The sequence below is a fragment of the Gopherus flavomarginatus genome, chromosome 4 (assembly GCF_025201925.1).
Source record: "Gopherus flavomarginatus isolate rGopFla2 chromosome 4, rGopFla2.mat.asm, whole genome shotgun sequence".
Lineage (NCBI taxonomy): Eukaryota > Metazoa > Chordata > Testudines > Testudinidae > Gopherus > Gopherus flavomarginatus.
The window spans coordinates 154,407,857-154,428,933 of NC_066620.1; the positions used below are offsets into that span (position 1 = coordinate 154,407,857).

The 21,077-nt window shown below is 41.3% G+C and overlaps 1 protein-coding gene across 2 annotated transcripts in view; it reads right to left on the reverse strand.

The window, feature by feature from the left end:
* Nucleotides 1-13,605: 13,605 nt before the first annotated feature.
* The window catches only part of BCKDHB (branched chain keto acid dehydrogenase E1 subunit beta), a 277,474-nt gene continuing 270,002 nt past the window's right edge, over nt 13,606-21,077 (reverse strand). For both annotated transcript variants that reach the window (XM_050950169.1, XM_050950168.1), the window contains 2 exons: nt 20,889-21,067; nt 13,606-13,951 (listed from right to left, as the gene is read on the reverse strand). In XM_050950169.1, the coding sequence (XP_050806126.1) occupies nt 20,927-21,067 (141 nt within the window). In that variant the 3' untranslated portion in view covers nt 13,606-13,951; nt 20,889-20,926. The remainder of the gene's footprint in view (nt 13,952-20,888; nt 21,068-21,077) is intronic.

Below are 21,077 nucleotides of genomic sequence, written 5' to 3' on the forward strand. Positions count from 1 at the left end.
TTGGAAAAGTCTGTGCATCACCTCTCGGTGTAGAGACCACTTGTGCTCAGGTGATCCACCGGTGAGTTCTGGGCACCCGGTAGATGGTAGGCCTTTAGGCAAATGTCATGGGCTATACAGAAGTCCCAGAGCCTGAGGGCTTCCTGGCAGAGGGCAGAGGAGTAGGCCCCACCTTGCATGTTGATGTAAAACATCAAGGCCGTGCGAGAACCCTGACCACTCTGCCCTCCAGGTGGAGGGCCACGCACGCCAGACGGACCGCCCTGAGTTTCTTGATGTTTATATGCAGGGCAAGGTCCTGCACAGACCACAGACCTTGGGTCTGAATGTCCCCCACATGGGCTTCCCACCCCAGGTCTGATGCATCGGAGACCCGATCCACAAATGGGGGTCTGCCCCTGAATGGGACCCTGTGGAGCATGTAGGGAGGCAATAACCAGCTCTGGCACAGTGAGGACCTTGTCCATCCTGTCTCTGGACTGGGAGAACACTGAGGCCAACCAGAGCTGGAGGGGCCTCATCCTGAGTCTGGCGTGGCGAACCACATATGTGCATGCTGACATGTGACCCAGGAGCTGGAGACACATTCTGGCTGTCATCACAGGAAATTTTGTGACTGTGTCAATGAGCTCTTTCAGAGTCTTGAATCTGTCCGGTGGGAGGGAGGCCTTGGCTGATGTCACATCCAGGACTGCCCTGATGAACAATGCACTGTAGTGGGACTAACATGGACTTGGTGTCGTTCACCAACAGGCCCAGGGTGGTGCATGTGGACAGGAAAAGCGCCACGTGATCCTACACCTGTGACCGGGAGCTGCCCTTGACCAGCCAGTTGTCCAGATAGGGGAAGACCCCACGACATCTGAGGTAGGCTGCCACCACAGACATGCACTTTGTGAATACTCTAGTAGTGGACAGGCCAAATGTGAGGACCATAAATTGGTAGTGTTCCTGCCCAACCATAAAACTGAGGAAGCATCTGTGCCCCTCGAATATATGAATGTGGAAGTACGCGTCCTGCAGATTGAGGGCAGCGTACCAGTTCCTGGAATCCAGGGAGGGAATGATGCAGGCCAGAGAGACCATGCAAAACTTGAGCTTTACCATGTACTGGTTCAGGCCTCGCAGGTCCAGGATGGGGCTGAGCCTCCCTTTGGCCTTCGGGATAAGGAAATGGCAGGAGTACTACCCCTTGAGTTTGAACCACGCCAACATCACTTCCACTGCTCCTAAGCAAGGAGCCACCTCACCTCCTGCTCTAGCAGGGCCTTGTGAGAGGGATCCCCCAAGAGGGACGTGGCGGAGGGTGGTTGGGTGGGGTAGAGGTAAACTGGAGGGCGTAGCCCTGGGAGACAGTGTTGAGGACCATATGGTCCAAAATCAGCTGCCACCACTCCGAGAGAAAAGAGCACAACTGGTTGGAGAAGGGAAGCTTTATTGCGGGTGGATCCCTGGTGTGAACTGGTAGGTTGCCCCCAGGCGTCCCATCAAAACAGACATTTCCCCCCCCCTGCCTGTTTACCTGTGGAAGACCCAGACTGGGGGGCAGACCGAGATTCCCTCTGCAGGTGTTTCTTACAATCCCGTGACTTTTTATAAGGGAGCTCGTATTTAGAGTTCTGGAGGAAAGCTGCAGACAAGCTGGAGCAGAGCAGTTCCAATGCACCTTCACTGGCGGCAAGAAGAAACTAAGAGTGGGGGGAGCTCGCAGCACCCCTTATACCATGCTATGGAGGTACCACTCCAGGGGTCATTAGGGGCACTCCCCTACAGGTACTGCTAGGGGAAAAACTTCGGGCACCGGTACACGTGGCAAGTACGCTCACCTATTGTGGAATACACATGAGCAATCACTCAAAGAAGAATAAATAATAATGGATATATTTTTATTTTCATCATTCTAGAGTAAAACACATTTGCTCCCAGGCAGCAAGATCTGAGTACAGGGGATCTCACCCTGTTCTCTTGACCATGCCTTCTGAAATGGCCAAGTTCTATGCTCTGACACAATTTCACTTCTGTACTGCTGGTGTTGGTAAGAAGCACCAGTTAAGTTAGTTACAGCTCCCTGATTCTCTGCTCAGTTCCTGGTCCCAGTGAAGTTTAGAACAGCCTAGAGTTTACTCTAATTTCCACCAGATGACAACTCACTGAGCATAATTTAGTGTATCATCCTCCAGCCATCCCCTTCCTCCCAGATATGCCCTTCCCAGCCCCTCGCCTTGCTCCTTGCATCAGGAAGCCTGAGTGCCTCCTATTGGATGGGTGTGCTGCTGCAATCTCTTTTCCTGCTTCTGGCACCCCCTGCAGGTTGCTGACCTCATTAGGTGGGTCTTTGGTGGCTCTGCCCTCTGGCCAAATGACCCAGTCAAAAATGGACCTCTTGCATGGTAGCAAAGAGTTCACCAAAATCTCTCTCCTAACAAGGGTCTTCAGCCCCATCACTGGGCCCTTTAATTCCAGCCCTTTGCTTAGGCCCTTGTTTCCCCTTCTTGGGGCTCAGGCCGCCTTGCTAGGGGCTGGTGGGAGAACCTGGGTTCACCCATTATTCCAGGTTCCAGCTGAGGGACCCTACACATAGCAGCCACGTACCAGTTCCTTCAATTCTTTCACTTAGTTGCTGCTACCTTCCCTGGGCCTCTTCCCATCCGGTCCCCTTACCTCCAGTCATTTCCTTAGGGTTAGAGCTCTCAGGACCTCTTGATCCTAGATTTAGCAAATGCATCCCCCGTCAAAGCCCCTTTAGTCAGAGAGGAGCACCCTTCCTTCCTTGTCCCTCTGGCCCAGCCAGGTACTGACCTGCTCAGGCCCTGCAGCTCCTTTTATCTGTGCTTGTTGGATTCTGATTGGCTGCTTCTGTGCTGCTTTTCTAGACAAGCCTGGAAGACCCACCTTTGCTGCTCCTGCCTGGGGTAGGTTATAGTAGGAGTGCAGGGCCTCCAGTAGGGGGACACCAAGGGCCAAGTACACTCCATCACAGGGCTGCTAAGCCTTGTGTAAAAGTCTACTTTAGTCAAAAGTAAACAGAGTTTATCCCCTTCTCATTTGAGGAATATGAAGTTTAGTTCAGGTTAGCTTATCCACTTGTTTTTTTTAACCACTACACCACTGGTAAGCACTGACTATTACCTACATTAGTGGAATGCCCAGTGAGGTGGATCTGGGTCATCTCCGCTCACTTTGTGCTGCCTTAGCAACCCAAGGGGAGCGAAGCAGGGTAAAGCATCTAACTGCTTGCTCTTTGGATCAGTCAGTGCATCTCAGCCCCGTGATAATTGCATTCTTACATGTTCTTTGTTTTGAGTACAGCAGCCAACACAGAGTGCGGTTTCCAGGACTTTTTCTTCTATTTAGGCTGATCAGAGCAATTTTTCCTCACAGAATCACATAATCCCCATAACTTCATAGTCAAGGGGCAGAGTGGTAGTTACGTGGGGCAGAAGAAGCAAAGCAATCATGGAAATTGATGAACAAATTCCTTAAAATATAAACCCAATTGAGGGGCACGGGCTCCACGCTACTTTAGCATCACTTTTAATTTACCTATACTTGTCTGTGGTTAAAGTGCTCTGAATCTTTCTCAGCCCAAGATTTGCGCTGACTAGCCAAATGGACAATCGAGAGGATTGTGTCTGGTTTTTTGGAATAAGATAATTACAATCTGCACCCTGCAAATGTGGGCTAGCTTTCACTGAAATAAACCATTCAAATGCATGATGAATATCAAAATTGTAGGGATAAGCGGCAAAGCAGTAAATGGCAGTATGATGAAATAACTACATTTAATTATCTCAAATTATATAGAATTTGAGAGGCTTCTTCAGACGTATTATTTAAAATTACACCTAAGTGCACTTCCTTGTCTGAATATAACGGCTTTTGTTGCAAGTCCTGGGGTTGATAATAGCTACATTTAATAGCTTTGTAGTTTATGATTTATGGCTTTCCCATGTTTCGTCACCTCCTTGTTGCTGAACATCTCATTTCAGATAATGGGACAATGCAAAGCTGACTTACTATAGACAGTCCCTTCAATGTACTTACACCAGGGATGAATATGGCCCAGGATGTTTAAACAATGGAATATCTGATCTACTGAGAATATGTTTTCTCTCTACATATATTACACACACATACTTAATCAGTAATAATCTTACTATAGATATGCTTTATACATTATCTCTACTTCAGTTGGCTGGGTCTTGTATTATAAATGCAATGTTCTAAATTTGTTAGTAAATTCTTGGTCAAAAATGAAGAGTCCATACATAACTATATATTGTTCTGCTTTGACTCACAATTGAGTTCAGTGTCATCAATGACCTTTCCAGTTTTAGTGCAAATTTTGGACACCGCCTCAGAAACATATGATGCATAACCAACGTTGATCTGTTTCGTTAGTGGCACAGCTGCTGAATTACAAAAAAAAGGAATCTCCATTTCAGAGCAGAAGAAACCCTAATAATTTCCAGTGTGGGCACTCATATCTGATTGCAGCAATAGGAACAACAAATCTGTTGGAGAATTTGAAATGGCTGCCACCCACATAGTTCCACTGAGCTGGAATGAGAAGTTGTCTTTATGTAGAAGTGACTGCCTGAAATCTTCAGTGGTCCAATCTTTTTAGTGCGTGGGGACTATTTGAAATTAACTGGCCAATACTGAAATGTAATACGTTAGCAAGAAAGTTAAGGCCAAAGTGTATGTTTTGTGCACGCTCAGTGGAGTACAGCACTTGGCTCATGGCAATGACCCAATCCTGAACTCTTTACTTAGGCAAAAATTCCTATTTAATTTTCCTTGAGTAAGTTGCTCACAGTTGGACCCCATATATTTCTCATTTAATATAAAACATTCAGAAGTCATACACTGATCCAGGCACTATCACTATGGCACTTGTTGATTGCAACTAAGTCAATATCTCCATTTCATCACAGATTGTAAGTCCCCTGGTCATGCTTTACATTCAAGGTACTAACAAGGTGATTAACTTGGAAACGCTGACATTCTCCAGGCCTACTTTACAGAGAATAATAAAGCTGACACTTTAATTCTAAGAAACAGAGTAAGGCTTTAAAGTATCCCAGCAACTAATTGGAATTCTTAGCATCCATAACTCAATTCATCCAAGAGATTTCAGAGAGGCATGCTCAGCATGGTACCCAGGGTTAATAAAAGGATTAGAGAGTTTCATCAATAAGTCATAAAAGAACTAAGAAAACTTTAATTTTACTACAGGCAGTGAATAATAAATAAGCGATAAATCTAAAGGACCCATTTACAATAATAGTACAATAATGGGTGTTTGTAGAAGTATATAGAAATATTTCTAAGAATATTGATGAATGTTAAGAACACATCAACGAGACACACCTAAAACAAAGAGCCAGTTATCATTAAGAAATCTCAACTAAATCAATTTCAAACAATATGACTTTCCTCGCCCCTAAACTTCAAACAGGAGGAGCCAAATTCATCCCTAAGGTAACTCCATTGACCTCAGTCAGGAATTCAACAAATGACTAACTCAGCTGACTTCAACAGTGATACCAAACTGTTGAACTTGAGCAAGAATTTTAACCATTTCACTACTTTTACCAGATTGTGCGATTCCCACACCACTACTGCTAAGCTTTCTGGCATTTGCAGGAACGGTAACAGGCACCAGCTTAGAGGTAGCAAGTGGTGCCAAAATGGAACAAATCTATTCTAATCTGTATTAGGGTTGTGCAGAGCATACATCACCATAGTATCTAAGGGCTTGATTCTGCTCCCACTGAAGCAAATGGCAAAACACTAACTGAATAGCGAATAGCCATAAGTTCTCCACTGTAGACTAACTTGGCTGTGGTACAGTGCTTCTTCCCAAAGGACTACTCGGTGTACATTTACAGTGCATATTTAGTAGTCAGGCTGTGGACATAAAGCCATGTTCTGGGTGGCTTGTTAGGCCTTTGGATAATATCATATATAGTGCACAGCTGGGACCACATGAACTGAATGTTCATAAGAATCCCTATATCCACTAAGGTAAATGGGTGTGGAGGGGTAAGGATAAACAGAATAAGGCACTCTCTGTGCATGAGGGTGCTGGCTAGTGACTGGGGAAGGGGAAAAGTGAGGGGCTGAAGGAAGAAGTGATCATGTTAAACCATCTCTGACCCCCAAACTACAAGGCTGACATTTCAGCAGTGGCCTGTTGACCTTTCAGCCACTTTTAACTCCAAGGCTAATGAAAAGCTAAATAGGGAGCTGGTCAATATTCTACATTTGTGTTTTTAAAAATTTGACCACTGGACCAAAAACTGCTGCTGAACAGACTGCTGAGCTTCTGGGGACAAGAACCTGATGAAATCAGAGACATCAAAAAAATCAACCAACAAGAAATCTATTTAAAGGAGAGAAATCTTAATCTATTATTTTTCCTTAGCCTTAGTTATTAGGAGATACTTGCTATAGTGGAATAATATTTGCATTACATTCTTCCCTCTCCCTCCCCAACCCACCTCTCACACATTAAATTTTTCTTTGAACGATGTGCAAAATTAATAAAGCACATTCTAATAGCAATAAGCTACTCAAATATTTACTTTGCAAGAATCACCAACTACTCTGTTGCCTTGTTGCTCTCCCTTTTCTGCTTCAGGGCATCCGTGTGAACTGACGCACCAGCAGATATTATAGCAGAAGGTCATTGCAGCCCCAGAAGGTCATTGCAGATGGTCACACTGGATGTGAAAGCCACATACCTTATAAGAGGTAGCTATAATCTTGAACAGGTAATCAGCTGATGCAGAATGCAGGTGACAAAAGCACATATTGGTGTTTGGCACAGGTGCAGGACACCATAATAAATGATGCTCTCCTAACAGTCTCACCTAAACAATAGTGAACAAAAGCCATTTAGGTCATTTCATCTAGACATGAAAGCAGGGACCCAGACAAACCCAGGTCTCCCAGCTGGTTAGGATAAGACAGTCCTAGTTCCTACTCCATTTCCTATGGTTCTTGCTGATCATCTGTCGAATATTGAACTGTCCAATGTTCTGCAAGTTGACTGGAGATTTGCATGTGCTGCCATGGCTTGCCCCAGGAAAGGTTACTATTGCAACACTCTGGAGTCCCTTCCTTCAACCGTTTATGGAAAAGCAGCAGTGCTTCATGCCTGCTGCTCAGTTGCACCCACATGACAGCCAAAAGGCACCCTTCTTTTGCCTAAATTCTAATATAGTTCAAGCACTTTCACAATGGGGAATGCTTTTTGGAAAACCATGGCTCTTCGTTGCCTCTCTCTGGAGTCTGCTGCCATCATTGCAGAACTGCAATAGTTTGAAATGACAAAGGAGCAGTGACCAATTCACAAATTTCTCTGCTTGGGTTAGCCAGAGTGTGCTCCAGTGCTGGGCTGCTACATTTTTTCCCAGCCACCTGAGTGGAAGATTAGATCTCCAATGTTGTGCCCCCTTTCTACTAAGGTCCCAAACTCTTTTCTTAGGGCTGTATGGGAAGAGGTGAAATATCCCTTCTTTGGCACACCCCTTTTCTGGCCTTTGTCAAGAGATGGAAGAATATTCCTTGCCTGTTGCTCTATTGGCCTCTCATTGGAAGGCGTAAGGATTCCCCAGTCCAGCAATTTCCTATTCTCCAAGATACAGTGTGTCATGGGGTGAAGGAGGGCACAATAAACCCTCTTCTCTGATGTCAGGAGAGAGAAGAGAAATCCCAACAGTGAAAATACCTTTTCCTGGCATCCAGATCTGTGTCTGTCCTCCTTTTCCATTTCCTCTAGAGTGCAGAAAATGAGAAACATCTGGCCTCAATATGCTAAATTCCTCATTAGCTACAAGAGAACTGTGCAGCTCACTGGCACAATAAATTCACACTTTATGGTTTTAACAAGTGCTCAGTTGCAAGTAAATGAAGTGTCGCACAAAGTACAAGTAAACAGGAATAATTTCATGATTGCGTAAAAGTATCTTATTGGCCATGTTGAAATCACTGGGCAGTTCTGTTTAAAAACTGGTGTCATATTTCTCTAAGGTTATTTCTACACTTGGAACTAGTGGTGTAATTCCCAGCTCATGTAGACATACAGATGCTACCTCTCATAAGCTAGCATGCTAACAATAGTAGTGAAGCCACAATAGCGCCACAACAGGGCTAGAAACCCCAAGTGTAAACCTGCTTGGATCCCGTGGGACAGCGAGCATGTACTTCCACTCACCGCTGACCATGCTACTATGGCTACACTATTTTTAGCATTCTAGCTCAATCAGAACTAGCATGAGCATGTCTATGCATGCTGGGAATCACACCCCTAGCTCCAAGAGTCTAAGTGTTTAGAACTCAACATCCTACATTAACATGAACAAACACCAGTTCTTAACCCAAATTGAATACAGTGAGGTTGGCCAACTGATAATTTCATAATTTATATCAGCAAAAACAACAGCAAATCCCAATAACAAAAGCAACTCGAAGTAAAAGCAACAAGGAGTCTGGTGGCATCTTTAAGACTAACAGATTTATTTGGGCATAAGCTTTTGTGGATAAAAACTCCACTTCTTCAGATGCACGGAGTGAAAATTACAGATGCAGGCATTATATAATGACACATGAAGAGAAGGGAGTTACCTCACAAGTGGAGAACCAGTGTTGACAGGGCCAATTCAATTGAACATTCGATCGAACACGCCATGCTCATTGTGCTCTCAGAATCACCCAGATCACAATCCCCAGGAGCTTTCCCAACAAAATCTTTTAGTTCCTGCACCTGGTGTTATTTGTCTAATGCTGACCTTCCACAATATACCAGCGCACAGTGGACACCTGTCATAAACAGATTGTTAAGGGTTAATGTCTCTTGTACTTGTAAAGGTTTACAAGCAGGGAACTGGACACCTGACCAGAAGACCAATCAGAAGACAAGATACTTTTAAATTTGGGTGGAGGGAAGCTTTTGTGTGTGTTCTTTGTCCGTTGTGTGTTCTTCTCTCGGAGGGTCTGAGAGAGACCAGACATTACTACAGGCTCTCTAAGTTTCCTTCCAAATAGTAAGTAAAAACAGGCGGTTTAGGCTTTTTTGATTGTTTTACTCTATTTGCAATTGTGGATCTGGCTGGTTAACTTTTATATGTGTAGTCGCTGGAAATATTTTGATTTGTATTGGTACTGGGGGGAAAGTCTCTTTCTGGTGTCTGTAAGCTATAGGACCCTGTAATATTTACATCTTGAAGTTACAGAGATAATTCTTTACTTTTTCCTTTCTTTTATTAAAAGATTTCTTTTTAGAGAACCTGATTGATTTTTTTTTCTTGTTTCCCTTGCTTTATTCCAGGGGATTGGGATAACTCACCAGGACAGGTGGGGGAGACGGGAGGGGGGAGAGATAGAATCTCTCTCTGTTTTCCTTGAATCTGTTTGCCTCTTTGTGGAAGGGAAGGGAGATGCTTCTCTATATGGTGATTTAAGAGGTTGGATCAGTATCTCTCAGGATAGCCCAGGGAGGGAAATTCTGGGAGGGGGAAAGGTGGGGGGAATGGTTTATTTCTCCTTGTTTTAAGAACCCAAGGGATCTGGGTTCTTGGGGTCCCGAGGGAAGGTTGGGGAGGTCAGAGTGCCCCAAAACACTATATTTTTGGGTGGTGGCAGCGCTATCAGATCTAAGCTTGTAATTAAGCTTAGAGGATTCAGGTGCTAGTATCTCATTTTCTGAACTCTAAGGTTCAGATCAGAGAAGGAATGCTATGACAACACCACCCTTTTTAAGCAGCTATTTGGCCTTAGTAGCTAAGAAGCTCCATAGATTTTAGGTTCAATCCTGCAAACACTTTGAGCTCCTTCAGCTCTAAGAGAGACATGCCAATTGATTTCAATGGGAGTTGAATTAAATCTTTAGTAATGAGTATATAGCTGTCATTCTAAGGAGTCCCACTGAAGTTGCTCTGGTACCATTGTCTTAACCTAGTTAGATAGACAGATATGAGTGTGTTAGACCTTGGTCTGGAATTAGTGGGTTTATGCAGCTACAAGAGTACTGTAATTTCTTATTTCTATTCTAGTCCATCCCTCAGGACCTACTGCAGTTCATATAAAAAGTTACTAGTGCTAGTTTTAAATATCTCTAACAATGGGAATCTAAAATAGTTTATAAATGAAAACACAATGTAATGTTATTATAATTTCAGGGTATATCATATCTTTGGAGTTACATTCTGGATTTTAGTATTTTATGGTAATTGGACAAAGAGCAGAAAGAATGATAGCTGCTTCCCAGGTTTTGTTCTGGATACACATACTGTCAGTAAAAGGCCTGTTGCTTTGTGTAAATCACATGAGAGTCCTTCTCTTTTTATTTCTTGCATCTGGTATGTACTACTGGTTGTAGGTTAAAAAGTATAGGACAATTTCAATTATGTAAGTGGATGAGATGGGAAGCAAATGAATGCCTCTGCTGAATGCTGAAATGAGTAAGATTTTTTCAATTGCTCTAAAAATCTTACTTTCTCCTCAAACATTTAGGAGACAAGGTGATAGTTAATAAACCTGATTTATTTGACATTAGATTTCTTGTTGAGAGATTTAGTGTGACGTGTTGTATTTGCATATACAGTATACATCCTCCCTTTCAGTCCATGGCTGCACATTTTTACTAGTACATATACTTTCCATGGCACTGAACCTTGAATGAAGGTTAGATGGGTGCACACTGCCATCTAGGCAGAATTTTGAGAGCAACACATTCTGAAACAGAATAATAACCATTTATACCCTGGAGAAATACTCCTGTTATCCAAAAACGGAAAGTGAGATTTTCATTATTACAATCCCACACCAGACATTCACTGAAAATACAAAGTTGTGGGGAGAGGGAGAAAGGATACTAAAACAAAAATTAAGAACACATTTTATTTTCTAAAGATGTGTATTCTGGACTATTATCTCTTTTTACTTTCACACAACGAACTTTAAATAAATAAAACCACAGAGAATAAAACTGTTGGACATGGTTAATTGATGTCACACTTACAATATGCTTGTTCAGAAATATTAAATATAAACAGTATTAATACTGTTAATAAAGTATACATTACTGTGGTAATGTGCGTGTATTTGAAATCTCTATTAGAACAATTTTAAAGAAAATGCATAGAAAAAATGGCATTTTCTATTTATGATAGAAATGCTAGACAGTACATTTTTAGAGTAAGTTTTGGGGTAATAAAAAAAATCAGAAATAACTTCCTTAGGGAGTAAAACACTATATGAAATAGAGAATGATTAGTGCATGTTTAAGTTTTATACAAATAATGAATGCAAACCATAAACAGCTTTCATAAAGATTTAACAGAATGCCATCTTAATGGAAGATTAAACCCTAAAATGAAGCTCAGCAACATGTTTTTATCACACCAAAATGATTTCTTCCTCCCTCATTAATTCCAGCAGGATCATGTGGGACTGTGAAGTGAAGGTGTGAATTAAGAGTGTAATAAACGGCATGCAGTCAGATGGTAGGACCTGAATAGATGTATCATCTTTAGCACCTGAACATCTCAAAGCCCTTTCAAACATTAATGATTAGCCTCAACTCTGCTGTGAAGCAGGCACTGTCTGATTTCACAGATGAAGGAAGTGAGACATATAGAGATTACTGTTTTGATCCTGAGAGGTGCTGAGAGCTCACAGTTGCCATTGAGCTTGTAGGTACTCAGCAACTTTGAAAACCAAGCCAGTTATTTAGGTGCATAAATGGAGGAAACATAGGTTTATGCACCCTCGTTTGAAAATGTTGGCCTTATAGCTAAGACTCCCTTTGACTTCAATGGGAGCTGGATCAGGGACTAAACAGCTTACCCAAGGTCTTCAGGAAGTTGGGAATACACCCCAGGTCTTCTGATATCCAGTGCTATGCCTTCACAGGGCCATCCTTGCTCTTGTGTAATTTTGCCTTATTCTCTAAGTCATGCTGAAAATCCCTCTGAGCTGTTCAATGTATAGAAGCACTTTCCTACCTCTGATAATGTATAGTTTTGAAGGCAAAACTTGAGTTTTATTTGAAGTATTTGGAACTTCCTGTCGACAAGAAGAAGTTCAATTAACTGTCAGATGGGTAGCCGTGTTAGTCTGGATCAAAAAGACAAAAGCAGTTTCTACTCCCTTGGTGTTCACACCTCAACTGCTAGAAGAGGGCCTCATCCTCCCTGATTGAACTAATGTCATCTCCAACCTGATTTTTGATTGCATATTTATACCAGCCTCTGGAAATTTCCACTACATGCATCCAACGAAGTGGGTATTCACCCACGAAAGCTCATGCTCCAATACGTTTGTTAGTCTATAAGGTGCCACAGAACTCTTTGCTGCTTTCAATTAACTGGACATTTGCACCAATTAAAAAAGAATCTCAGATTTTTAGCATGAGGACTCGATGAAATTCACCCCTTACACACAGGACAAAAACAAGGCCTATGAACTACTTATGTGACACTTAAGGCAGGTGGTGGGCAGATGAACAAAGGTTATGCAGGGGTATCCATTCTGGTTCGAAGCCATCTGTAATATGCTCTGCAACCCCTTACACAGCCATCCACTGAGAGAATCCTCATGACCATAGATCCCCATGCTTGCCTTGGCTTGTCTAAGCCCTCCCCCCAGCTTGATGAGGACATGAAAGGTATGACCAACAAAAAACTGGGTAAATCTGAATATTGCAAAACCTCTCAAGACATCTAGAGAGTCTAAATTCTTTTTGTTCTTAGAGATGGTCAGTGCCCTTCAGGTTATGTAGCGAGGTCTGATTCTGGAGACATTCCACAACAGGGAAGGTGAACATTGATAGATTATACTGTAAAATCCTTTCTGTAATACTGTAGGTCTATTTACTTCCCTAACAGAAAATGGTGCCTGCACAGCTTCTTCTCCCACCACTCTTTTCAGTTTGGAAGAGATCTGATGATTGCCATTCTTTAGATGACTTAACATTGTTTATTCACCATCAGAATATATCCTACAGCTAGAGGTGAAAATAACTGAAACATAAGGACACTAAGAGAGAGATTTAGCAATGGAGCCCATCAGCTATACAACCAGTATCAGTAGCTCCTCTCCCACTGCACATTTTTAATTAATTTGGAAGAGAGAGGAGAGGAATCAGTTCTTTAGGATCTTCTTATTGGAGACCATTATAGTGATGAAAAATGACAATTAATGACAGTGGTTATATAATAATGAAAATACCAAGTTCTTATATAGCACTTTTCATCAGTAGATCTCAAAAAGCATCACCCTCTTTAATGCATTTATCCTCAACACCCCTATGAAGTAGGGAAGTGCTATTATCACAGTTTTTACAGATAGGGAACTGAGGCACAGAGAACTCAAGGTCACACAGGAAGTCTGTGGGGGAGGAGTGAATTGATCCCATGTTTCCCAAGTCCTGCCCTCACCATCTGGCCCCAATGTCAGAAACTATGCAACCACTGTCCATTTTGACACACAGATCGGTTTTTCTGCTTCAACATTATTTTTGTTTAAAATGTATCGTTACCAAATAAGGATCTTTTTGGACTTTTCCCAAAACAGAAAAAGCAAAGAGAGACCACATGAGTACAATATGTTTTATTGAATAAAATCCCACATAATATTTACACAATGAAGTCATTTAAAGATGTATCCTAGTGAAGCATTGCAAAGTGAATAAAGTTCATACTACATCTGGAATTTATTTCTTTAATACATTTGAAACTATTTATTACAGCAATCACCTGTCCATCATTGATTTCATAATTAGGGGAAAATCTGAGCTTCTGAAGATTAGCCAAGATGACATTCTGGATGGATTTACTTCAGAGAAGATAATCTGCTATAGGACTTCCAGAAAACACACATCTGAATAAATGCCAAGAGTTCTAAAGAAGGCTTCTGTATATTCTTTTTCTTCCTCTCATCTCTGCAAAAGTAGAAGATAAAGTAAATTATACACATTTAGGGTGAAAGTAATATCCATAGCTTAAATAGGTACCTCCCCAAACCACAATCTCCTTCTTTCATTTCATGTATAATGTTACTTGCAGGAAATAAAAGATGATTTCCCTTTACTCATATCATATATAAATTTTGATTAAACTCGCTTGCACCTTAATGGTGACAGGAGACTTTCTAAACACAACTAACCCCATATCTTTTGCTCCAATTTATTCCAGTCATGCAGTCCAACAGGAAATGTTGTTCTGGAACATTTAACTTCAAGGCTATTTTTGTTATTTCCTAACACTGTACAAAATAGATACAATGTTATAAGTACCTAAACGGCCAGTTAACAATAGAATATATTTATTACATATAGAAAACTACATTAAAAGAATATTAAGGCTGCAAAGGGTGAAAGTTAGGAAATGACAGAATTAAGGTTGCCCATGCAACAGTAATTTGGACCATTTCTGCATATGCATTATTATACAGTCTTGGCTGGGTAGTCTATGGCAGGTTAAGTTCTCCTAGGTCCCACTCCAGTGCCTTAAGCAAAAGAGAATGTCCTTCCTCTTTATTTAACTCTCTTCCTTAGTCACACTATTCTGATGAGGCGTAATGAAAGAATTTTATTGTAATATTTTGTATATAATTCTCTAGGTTTTTTAAAAAAAGTAAACTGAAGTTCCATCTGGAACCACGTTAAGCCCCCTCCCTCTCCCGGATGGATCATCCGCAAGGTCTGAACTCAACACATTTCAAACAACAGCACAGATCTCTATCAGCTCAGATAAAGAAGTAATTGGTAGGATTAGCTGGCTGTTATCTGCTATGTGGACCAGACATTAGTGGGGGATGCCAAACATACTTAGCCAGTAGTGTATTGGGATGTTGGGAATCAGGACTTCTGGATTCTATTCCAGGCTCTGGAGGAGCGTGTTCTAGTCGTTATAGACAGCACAGCCAAGCACATGAATCCTGTACTTTCACTTTGAAAGGCAGTGTGGTTAAGTGGGTGAGACTTGTTCCTGCCATATTAGACATCTGGGTTTTATTCTCTAATGTGCCAGAAGTGACCTTTTGTAACCTCTCACATACTTTATCTGTAAAATGGTGAGGGGGAAAAATGATAACTTTCCTTCCTCCTAAAATAGTGGTGTGAAGCCATGACCCATAAATAAGTACTTCGAAATGCACAGAATACCAGTCTGTAGTAGCTCTCCTTCTGTCTCTTGGCTCAGCACACCTTCTCACACAAAGGAATCAGGAAGCCCTGCTGCTTCTGCACCCATGACTTGTTTGGAGCTCTAGCTGTGCTTTACATGTAGGAAGCTGAGTGGGACTGGGAGCAAGTAGGAGTTCTGAGGAGCTGGAATATACTCACTGTAACTAGCATGCAGGCAGTTGTTGGGCCAGAGCAGATGTAGTGTCTAGAGATTTTAGCAGTATGTGCAAATAGCAATTTTCAGAGGTTTATAATTCACCATAATCTGGACAGATTTTCATAGGGACAGCAAAAGGCACCTTACTGGTTCCATGATTACTGCCAGTCTAAATTTTAGGTCTCTATGCCAAACCAATGAAGCATGAGAACTCTTCAGAGAAATCGTTGGGGAAAAATTCATCATGGGCAAAACTACCAATTTCCCCCAACCTCTTTCTCAGAAACAGCCTTTTTTTGTTGAAATTTAAAAAATCTGCTTGAGGTAGAGAAAGCCAAGAAATTCGAGACTGAATGGTTTAAGTTTGGCAAAATTATAAATGAAAATAGGGAATGGTAGATGGAAAGCGTTAGGTAACTTCTTAAATAGGTGTAACTACTAGTAGCACCTACACTATCACAATGTATACACAGACATACCAATGTGTAACAGGAGTAGATAAATTACATATCTCTCTCATACAGATGAATCTCCATCTGTTAGGGAAAGAGCCTTAAAATGCAGATCTTGGCAACAGACAGAAAAATATAGTCCTGTAGAATACAAAGTTGTGCATGGCAAGAGGGAGGCCATTTGGAATGGTCTGATGATATCTCTGCCATCCAACGAAGTGGGTATTCATCCACGAAAGCTCATGCTCCAATACGTCTGTTAGTCTATAAGGTGCCACAGGATTCTATCACTTTTTACAGATCCAGACTAACACGGCTACCCCTCTGATACTCTGCCATCTGTGTATTATAACTGCCCCTGATATTTTGTGTGTTACACAAGAGCACTTTCTAATATGTGCTGGCTTTTTTATGAATAGCCACTAATCACACCAGCTATACAGGAAATATATAGTCATGTTCATCTCATTCCTTCTTCTCATTTTGATTAAATGTTGTTTGAAGCACAGCTGCACACCTGGAAGCTAACATTTAGAGCTATAGATTTTAACAGTGCCATGTCTAATGTGAACTCACTAGCAGCCAAGAAGCTGTTGAAAGGTCTGACTTAGTTATGTGGAAACTTTATGCTTCTTATCTTTCACTGATGAGTCATACAATGTTATATTATCAACTCAGTCTATGAACAGGAAAGACATGACAAACGTCAACATTGAGAGAAATGACTGTGTACATGTGATATATTGTCAACACATATGCATGCAGCCAGTCAGGGGGGAAAAAAAATTAAAAAAAATACGTGGCACAAAGCAGAGAGGCTACTTTTAGAAATGAACTATTTCAGTCTCCAGTTCAGAAATTTTGACTAGGCTTAGGCACAATGCTGCAAGTGAATCCAAATGCCTACGTGCAGCCCCATTGGGAGCAGGGTAAACCTGTGCTCAGCTAGCTGCAGGACAAGTGCCCTTGTTTTTCTGCAAAACATTCAAAATTACCTTTTTAGTAATGCTTAGTTCTGTGAATGGAGAGGGATGGATTTATATGTTATTCCTTCTCTGAATACTGTGTGATAGATATGTATATTGAAAATATCAAAACAAATAACTACAAGTTAGAGAGACAAAGATATGTACCACAGAGCTGTAACTTGATTAGTTTTTGCCATCTGTTTAAAAGTAATGGATACAAGTCTCCAATAAAAGACTTGATCACAGGTAGGAAACATGAAAATTACTTGCTGCACATCAAGTTGTTCACAAGCATAACCAAAGCAAGTGGCTATTTGGGATCCTAAAATCTATGCCAGCTCTGCAGCTAACAGCCAGCCCTACACTCGACTCTGGCAGTATAATCAGAGGCAATAGAAACACGCACCTGTAGATCCCCTCTGTCTTTCCAGCACTAGGATGAGAAGGGGACAACTCATGGTCTGATATTCCACCTTTTTAGCAACATATGGCTCTGCTCTGGTTGGGGCCTCATGAACTGTAAGACAATCTCCAGTCTCTTTGAAGGTAGTTATTACAGGAGATTGCTGTGCTCCCTGCATATAAATGGATTTGCAACATACTGACCTCAGAATTCCGGATCAACAAACTACCTCACCAATGAGTATATACGCTGAGTACAAAAGCCAGCAAATGCTACAATTATGCTTTCATTTTCATAGCAATACAGATAAAAACACATTATCCTTCCATCTGAACTCCGTGGAGCAGATGGCTGAACACGGATCTTTTGTAATTACTGCCTCTGACAAGTAGATTAATTTCTAAAAATATTAACTAAACAAGGAAAAACTTGTTACAAGTGGAAATAAAGGCACAGCAATAACAATTCAGTGCAACCTGCACAGGAAACTGTAATATCCATTTATTTATTTTTAAGAAGCCAAAGCAAATATTTACTGTAAAAACTAAATACTGCAATACCCCTAAATAATTATAAACTGATGGGATATATGAGCTGTGGATAGGCCAAACTTGGGTGCACACCATAATACAGAATCCCAGCCACAATGATTTGAAAAAACTATGCAAAGAATTTTATGAGACTTCTCTCAAAATTTCCTAGACCTACGTCTCTTCACTACACTCACACTGAATAACCTGCAAAGAGGACATGACACTCCAAGATTTCCCATCACCGATGGGAAAACCTATTTTGTGAGGGACAAAACCTATTTTGACCCCCAACAGCATGACTAGAGGTTATGGACCCTGTAACCTGAAATCAGCTGGAAGTCACTGCTAGCCTGTGTCTCTACATTGCCTCCTGCCCCCTCCCTAGCCTTGTGGCTTTCCCTCATCTCAGTGAGCCTAGTTCTACAGCAATGCCGACTAAGTACTACCAGCTGCCCCAGTAGTCCCCTTTGACAGTTTTTGCGTGGTGGGATCCACAGTACAAATTGGAAGGTGGTGAAAGGGACATATCCAAAAGTTAATTCATATTAAGTCTACATTCACTTTATAGACGGTTGCATGCTGGTTTCCAGAGGACAAAAGTGGCACACATGTCGTGCGCATGTCTACCGCCTTCCCACAGCCTGCCTCCCTGCACAGACTCCCCTGATCCCCATCCTATGCACGGTCAGAGATGGGAATAGACTATGATCCTGCAGATGTTGCAGACCCCTCTTTTACATCCCCAGGAGGGCAGTCTTCTGGATTTGCTTCTCCTCTGTCATAGGAGATGTTTTTTTCCCTAAATAAGAACAGATCAGGGACAACCAACCATGCTCCATTGATAACCTCCCTAAAGTTTCAACCATGTGCAAAATAAGAAAAGATGCATTCAGATAGTTACAGAGACACAGTTCTCTGGAGACAGTTTGATTTAATGTACGATGGTGTCAAATTAAGGGAACAACTGATTGGACAAATTTACTTCAGTACAGGTAAAACATGAGGGACAATTTCATATCAACAGTGTCAAGTATCAGAGGTAGCCATGTTAGTCTGTATTCACAAAAACAACAAGGAGTCCGGTCGCATCTTAAAGATTAACAGATTTATTTGGGCATTTATTTGATGCCCAAATAAATCTGTTAGACTTTAAGGTGCCACCGGACTCCTTGTTGTTTTTATATCAACAGTGGTTGGCATTAAAAAAATAAGCACTTACCCACAACTACCATAATGAAATCTCAGCTAACATAGGATGTCCTTACTTTTAAAATATACAGAAATGCTATGATATTTCACATGACATAGTATGGTGGTCATACTGACTGGGTACATGTCCTCAGGAAGGGAAGCAGAGAAACAGTTTCTTGACACCTTAAATGACAGCTTCTTGGAGTAGCTAGTCCTGGAATCCACAAAGGGAGAGGCAATATGGTAAATATGGTAAATGTGGAGTTACTAAGTAGATCCACAGTATTTCATGGAGACAGGGACTCTTTGGATTGAGCAAAACAGACTAGTGATCTGAAAGGGTAAACTTCTGATCACATGTAGGTGAGCCCTTAAAGCTTCCTACTCTGGGGACAAAATGAAGGTAAGAAAACAAATACCAGGACAAAAAAGACCTGAAAAGAAACATCTACAAAAATGAGAGACACTGGCTACTTAATGCACCTCACACATTCAACTAAGACTTCACAGCTTAACTGAACACTGCAGAATGGTAGTTCCTCTCTTAGTAGTTGTATCAAGCATTAAGGTCTGTCCTAATGCTGCCAGCTGCAGGTATATAATACTATGCCTTGGTGAAGCTGTATAACAGCTCAAGACTTTGAGGTAAGAACATTACATCATCCACAGGGTATATTCTGATGGGATATTTACATGAGAGCACAGCCATATACTGGGAGTATGAACACAAGAATGGGTCCCCATTATAGGGCATAATCCTGCTGCCACTAACGTCAATGCGACTTCAATGGGAGCAAGAGAAACTCCACAATATATAAAGTACCTTTGGATTATGCTATTTTCTAATTTCTTTTTATGTTAGAAAGATGAGGCTCATGAAGTATGGATCCCAGCAACTGCCTCCCATTGCATATCTAAATACAGTAGCTATAATGCTACTATTTTACAGTGTCACTGAAATCCATAGTAAATCAACTACTTGCTTAAAAAAGATTTACATCATAACATCAGCCAGTAAATACAGAAGATCTATTATAGTCATTTTCAGCGTCCTTTCAAAGACTTTGCTGGCCGATGAACAGTCTAACACTATGTATGTTTATGAAGGAAAAGAACAGATTTTTGCTATTACATTGAAAATAAATTTAAGACTAGGAATGTGTTTTAAACATCCTAATGATTTAGATACAAGTAATGAAATTTAATACCACTTGCTTCCTTGCAGGATTTTGCAAACAGCTGAAATCTCACTGGGTGAGTGGGCAAAGAAGCTGGAAAAATTATACAGAAAATGTAATATTTGATTATTATTTGTAGAATAAACTTTAGATAACAGGGCTTATGATGGGAGGGCTAGCTCAGTGGTCTGAGCATAGGCCTGCTAAATGCAGGGGTGTGAGTTCAATCCTTCAGGGGGCCATTTGGGGAACTGGGGCAAAAAATCTGTCTGGGGATTGGTCCTGTTTTGAACAGGGGGTTGGACTAGATGACCTCCTGAGGTGCCTTCCATCCCTAATATTCTATGATTCTCAGTATTTTTGAATATAATATAAGACTGGAGGAAATTCATGTCTTCAAGGTCAATCCTGAAAACGGCTGAGTACTCTCAGCTCCCATTAAAGTCAACATGAGTTGAAGATGACCCACCTGTCATAGGTTTGAACCCACAATGAGCCACAGGAGGTTTTAAAGTTCAAACAGAATGGGCTTTCATATGTGAAATACTTGAAGCAATATAGATTTTTTCTTTCAATCAACAATTGTTCTTAATCAATCACACTTCTCAGAATGCAAAGTATTTTATATTCTAATTCAGCAAGGTACTCAAACATGTGCTCCACTATGAGCATTGACTACAGGGGGGCTACTTATGTGCTTAAAGTTAGGCAGGGGATTAAGTACCTTTCTGAACCATGAGCTTAAGCAGCAATAGCCAATTCCTGCTTTTAAAATGAACTAGTACTGTAACCTTTAAATCTTCCACTTACTCTGGTTAGAACGGTTGTAGACTTCATCAATAATTTTATCAATAATTAATCATTTTTCGAAGGGCATCATAGCATTTCCATTTGTCTGGGATGTAGAAAGGTTCAAAGATATGAGGGAAAGGAGTGTCGTAGCCACATACTCTTGAAATAGGAGCCTCTAGATTCAAGAAGCACTCTTCCTGTTAACAG